A 6082-nucleotide genomic window follows, 5' to 3' on the forward strand; every position below is an offset into this window, starting at 1 on the left:
AAAAAAAAAAAAGATATAACTAAATGAAGAGATTTATACTAACCAGTAAAAAATATGTTAAAGCAATTTTCTTTGTCCATTGTCAACATATCTGGTAGGTTGGCACCAATGGTGCCATGGCAATGGTAGGTAAAAAAGAAGGACTTGTAAAATTGAAGGAAGATGATGCAATTGCCATCCAAAACTCAGCTTTGATGAAGTATACTTTGATGAAGTATCATTACATATTACATCAAGAGAATTTATACACACAAAAAAAATTGTTTTTGACACAGAGTTTCACCTTGTCACCTTGGTAGAGTGCCATGGCTTAATAGATCACAGCAACCTCAAACTCTCAGGGCTCAAATGATACCCTTGCCTCAGTCACCCAAGTAGCTGGGATTTACAGGCACCCTTCAAAACACCCACCTATTTTTTTTAGAGACAGGGTTTCACTCTTGCTCAGGCTGGTCTTGAATTCCTGAACTCAGGCAATCCACCTGCCTTGGCCTCCAAGAGTATATGCACAAAATCTTTAAAAATGGATAACATCATGCAAATCACCATCAAGTCTATACATTTCATAAGAGCCAAGGGATTGAATCATAGCCAATTCCAGGAATTCCTTGAAAGTACTGATGTGATGACATCATTAACTTTTCAGAAATTAAGATGGTTAAGTCACGGCCAAATGTTGAAAAGATTTTATGATTTTGGACATGTTATTGAGTTGTTCATGGTATCAAAAACCAAATCTGTGCCAGAACTTGACAATAGACTGTCTTATAGATTTAGCAGTTTTAGTGGATTTAATCACTTATAAATGAGTTAAATATGAATCTTCAAGGTGAAAACCAAGAATACAATGTTTCAAACCATAACAATAATCCAAAATAAACTGAAATTATGCCAAGCTCAAATTAAGACAAACAATTTTATACATTTCAACACACTGGCTAAACACAGTCCTGTGAACAACAAAAAATACCAGCCATGCTTTTTGATTTGATATAAGAATTTGAAAATAGATTTCAAGATTTCCAGAAAAATAATCAATATTTTGGTGCATTTGTGACTCCACCTTCATTCAACATAAATAGTTTACCTGTCAATTTTCATATGGAGTGCATAGAGCTGCAATCTGACATTCAACTTAAAGAAAACTGTGATCATGTCCTTTACTAGACTTTCATAGGTCCTGTCTTCGCAGAGACAAATATTCCTCACTTCACAATCATGCTTTATTCATGCCATTGCGTTGTGGCAACACCTACATTTGCTAGCAACTATTTTCCAGAATGAAGCACCATTAAGAGTGAAATTAGAACCAAATTATCTGATGAGCATCTTGAGAACTCACTGAGAATTGCAACTACTTCCTTTGAACAAGATACTGATGCATCAGTCTCTGAAAAAGTGTCAGTTATCTCACGAGTTTTATATGGTCCATTTTTCTTTTACATTTATAATTTAAAAATACAAAGAAAGATGTTTTATTACTTAAATATGTACATTTTTTTACATTAGTGATCACAAACTTGGGACCTACTTAACTATTTTTTTTTTTTTTTGAGACAGAGCCTCAAGCTGTTGCCCTGGGTAAAGTACAGTGGTATCATAGCTCACAGCAACCTCCAACTCCTGGGCTTAAGCGATTCTCTTGCCTTAAGCAATTCTCTCATGCCTTGTGGTCCCAAGTAGCTCGGATCACAGGCACCCGCCACAACACCCAACTATCTTTGGTTGTAGTTGTCATTGTTGTTTGGCAGGCCCAGGCTAGGCTCGAACCCACCGCCTCTGGTGTATGTGGCTGGCACCTTAGTCACTTGAGCTACAGGCACCAATCCAACTCAACTATTTTAAAAGACTCTCTGAACAGACTGATGCATAGTTAGAATTACTATCTAAGGACTTTTTTGGTTATCTGTGGTGGCAGATATCATGAAAATCAGGCACAGGCTTTTTTCAGCTCTTGTTAGTGTTTGTGTATTTAATGTGTGGCCCAAGACAAGTCTTCTTTTTCCAATGTGGCCCAGAGAAGCCAAATATTGGACACCACTGGCCTAAAACTTCCATTGAATGACTCTCTAATCACCATTTTGAATCTAGTCTTCTGGAGTTGAGTAATAGGGTTAAAAATTCCTGGTCTCTTTCTTGGTAAGTCCAGCTGGCTGTGTCTAGTGTTCTCTGTTGGAACTGTGGAAGCATTTACCATCCTTGGTCAGTTTTCAGGTTTTAGCCAAAATTCTAACACAATCAGAAAAGTCTCAATCATTATCCAGAGACAAATAAATTTGCCTCTGAGTTTCCTTGGCAAGCAGGTAAATCTATGTCTTTCACCTCAACATGCTATAACTAAGTCCATATTTCCCTCTATATATGTATATCATTATCCCATGAATCCCCACTGGTTAATTTTGTAGCAGAGTAATATGTGTAGCAGAGTAAAAAGTTAAAGAAATGATCACACAGATGTAAAACAAAATACTTTTTTATATCCCATAGCTAATTTTTTTCCTAAGCCCTAAAGTTGAACCAAATGATAAAGCTCACCCAGAGCCCAATGAGGAGCCACAGAACACGCCAAGGACCAGTGCATACAATTCTAATGTTAACTGTTTTCTCCTGATCACAAAAAATCCATTTGGGAAAGGACCAGAGAGAGGAACCTTTTAAAGAGTGAGAATTTGCTCAAAAGAGACTGCCTCAATTTGGAAAAGAAGGAATGAGCTGCATTTCATTGGGAGGTTGAGCACCACCTCATGCCCCAGCCTAATTCCCCTGTTGAAACACAGTTTTTATTAAGTCTTTTCTGAAGACATGGGGATAATATAGGTACCCCCACACAGTGACTTAGAACCATAGTGTTCATCAGAGGGCAAGCTAATGGATTTCTTGACATTTTTTAAATTTTCACATGATCATTTTCAGTGTCTAGTATTAATTTCACATTAAAAGCAGCTCTAATGTTAGCCAAAAAAAGTCCATGCTTGCTTTTCTCCTTGGGCCATTCCAAATAAGTCCGTTGCATCATGAGAGACTTCAGCTTATGATACTTGCTGGGAATCATGTTCTGTGGAATAGGTTCTAGCAAGATCAGGATTAAATTGTTAGATCCTTTATGGAAGAGATTGTGGTGGGCGAAGTAGAGTTCATAATGGCACCACTCACTCTGGACAAAGTGGGGAGACAAAACAAAGATAGACTTGTAACTCTTCTCAATGCAGTTGATGATATTTTCCACAATGCTCTTGCCAGGAACAAAGTTTCTCTCATGGAGGCAAATCCGTATATCTTCTCTTTCTAGGCAAGGTACCAATTCATTCTTCACCCAGGCAGCATCATGTTCGCTATATGAAATAAAGGCATGGAACTCGAGAGCTCTTTGGAGTTCCTCTAACGGTACGTTCCTAGCCCTGTATCGGGTCCGGGTCCACTGGAACACCATCCTAAGATACCAGGGCAGATCCAAATAGATGCAGAGGAAGGTCACAGTAACAGCCACCACCAGCATGATGGCCCCAGTGGTGACCATCAGCAGAGCTGTATTGCAGGATAATTCAGACATGTGAAAATCCTTTAGCGGTATTCCCTTATAGCTTTCAGGATAGTCACACTTATAAGAATCAGGCCAGGCCTCTACCACTTCACTTGATACTTGGCCTACATTTTTGACAAATTCTCTTAGTTCACACATACATTGGAATGGATTGTTCCCCGCTTTTATTGACCTGATCTTCTGGCAGCTCTGGAAGAATTCATCTGATGGCTGGGAAATGGAATTGTGGTCAATGACCAGTACAGAAAGGCTGCTAAAGGTGTCACATCCAGGGAGGTCAATTAAAGAATTGAAAGCAACATTGAGTTCTTGCAAAGCTTCCAGATGAGTGACATCTTTAGGGATGCTCTCTATTCTGTTACTGTGAAGATCAAGTACCTCAAGCCTGGGAGGTAAACATCTGAAAACACAGTCAGTAAGTTTATTTGAAGACAAATTTAACATCACTATACTCTCAACCCAAGTGCAATTTTCCTCACACCTATCAGATTCCAAAGAATTGAAGCTAACATCTAGTATTTGCAAAGATGGCATGTTCTTAGTCATCTGACCTACACTGAAAAGGTCTTTTAATCCATTCTTTTGTAGGATAAGTGTCTCCAATCTAACTAATGTGAAACAATTTTGAAAAACACTGTCTGTGAAAACATTCTGGGTAAAGTTCAAAAATTTAAATGTGCTTGGTGCCTGAGGGCAAAGCATGTGTATAAAAGGCGTATCTGATATGGTTAACATCATAATGTTCATCTCAGAAAACACTGTGTATAATGCGGTCTGCGGAAAAAGAAACACTTTGTTTGTGACATGTTCTATTGTCAGTGCTTTCAATGCTGTTTTAGAATAAGTAAAATCTTCTTCATCAATGCTTTCAACTATTGTTAAGTTGTAAATTGTGAGATATTCCACAGGCCTGGGCCAAAGAAACTGCAAGACTCTAACCAAGCACTTCCAAGTTGTTTCCATGTGGTTGAGGGTAAAATTCAGTAAGGTTGAAACTCTAGTGAGCTCTGACAAAAACTTAATTAAAACTTCACAGTTCTCATCATCCAACTTAATATTAGTCAGTTTTAAGCATCCTAAAGTATTAACTGATATGTTCACTTGGACAGAGAATAAACTATTTGAATGAAAAACAAGGTGAAGTGTTTTTATATTTAGAATTTGAAGACTTTCTGACTCCTTTACATGGTAATTCCCTAAATCCAGAAGGAGGTAACTTAGATGCAAGTGGGCGATTGGCAGCAGATCAAATTGTTGTAACTTCATAGCACTTAATCCCAAGAAATTCAGTTGTGTCAAATTGCCAAATTCCTTACAGATGGGCAGGGCATCAAAGTCATTGAATGAGAGGTCCAAATGCTTGAAACTCACAATAGGATGGCAGGATATCTTTCGCAACTGATTATGAGATAAATCCAAATATTCCAAATCCTGGTTGAACTTGAAAATACTAAAATCAAGCCACTGGATTCTATTATAGGAAAGTCTCAAAACTTTCAACCCTGACAGAAAGCTGATATCAGAGATCTGAAGCTCAGATATGTTGTTTTGAGATATGTCTAAGACTTTGGTTTTTGGTGGTAGGTCTTTTGGAATATGAGTAAGGCCTATTTTTGACATGGTTATTGCAAATTCACTTTCATCAGAGAAGTGGCTTATGGTTCCAATGATTACGGTCATAATGCAAACAAAATGGAAGCTTCTGACAATAAGTTCTTTGTCTTGGCCCATTATGTTGCAGTGGCTATGCTTAAGAGCTGTTGTCCTTCAGAGAATCTTGATATAAGTCCAAATTCTAGAATTAGAATATATATTAGGATAAATAAGTATTGAATGATCACTCTCCAACCCCCACTTATTAGACAAAAAATCTAAATGATTTCTTCGTTCAATATTGAAGTCATTTTCAACTCTATAGTTGAATGTGATTTTTCCCCCAGTTATTGCAGCAGGTACAATAAAGGCTTTGTTATCAAATAATTGTGGTTGTGTGAACCTGTCTGGTGGCTGCCTAAAGGTTTCCCTCAGGGGGTTGCCTTTGTTTTATATACCTCAGAACTTTCTCAGGATTGGCACAGCCTCTTGGGGAGTGTTTGTTGAAAGCATAAACTAGCTACAGTCTCTGGAGCAAGGGACAGCAGATGAGACAAGCAGCAGACATACTAAACAGCCAGGGTAAGGAAGAGGCTGGGACAGAGGATCCATGAGAGAAGAAAAGGCTTTAGAGAGCTCTGTGATTACAAGGGAATCTAGAATTTCACACACACAGTCAGGGCTGAACACATGCTCAGAAAAGACCTGAGAAAATCCCAAACTTTTCTATCTGAATATTAAGCTCCATGCAAGTAGAAAGTAAAGGGTGGCTCAGCGCCTGTGGCTCAAGTGGCTAAGGTGCCAGCCACATACACCTAAAGTGGCAGATTCAAATCCAACCCCGGCCCACCAAAACAAAAATGATGGCTGCAAACAAAAAACAGCCAGGCATTGTGGTGGGCGCCTGTGGTTCCAGCTACCTGGGAGGCTGAGGCAGGAGACTCACTT

The 6082-nt window shown here is 38.6% G+C and overlaps 2 protein-coding genes across 2 annotated transcripts in view; both read right to left on the reverse strand.

Annotated features, from left to right (window-relative positions):
• Positions 1-6082, reverse strand: part of TLR1 (toll like receptor 1) — a 52406-nt gene that overhangs the window by 21756 nt on the left and 24568 nt on the right. The window lies entirely within an intron of this gene.
• Positions 2458-6082, reverse strand: part of TLR6 (toll like receptor 6) — a 28203-nt gene continuing 24578 nt past the window's right edge. Inside the window, exon 2 of the mRNA XM_023507419.1 lies at positions 2458-5336. Coding sequence (XP_023363187.1) covers positions 2888-5272 — 2385 coding nt within the window. The 5' untranslated portion in view covers positions 5273-5336 and the 3' untranslated portion in view covers positions 2458-2887. The remainder of the gene's footprint in view (positions 5337-6082) is intronic.

This window comes from Otolemur garnettii, unplaced genomic scaffold (genome assembly GCF_000181295.1).
Source record: "Otolemur garnettii isolate 467f Iridium unplaced genomic scaffold, OtoGar3 scaffold00181, whole genome shotgun sequence".
NCBI lineage: Eukaryota > Metazoa > Chordata > Mammalia > Primates > Galagidae > Otolemur > Otolemur garnettii.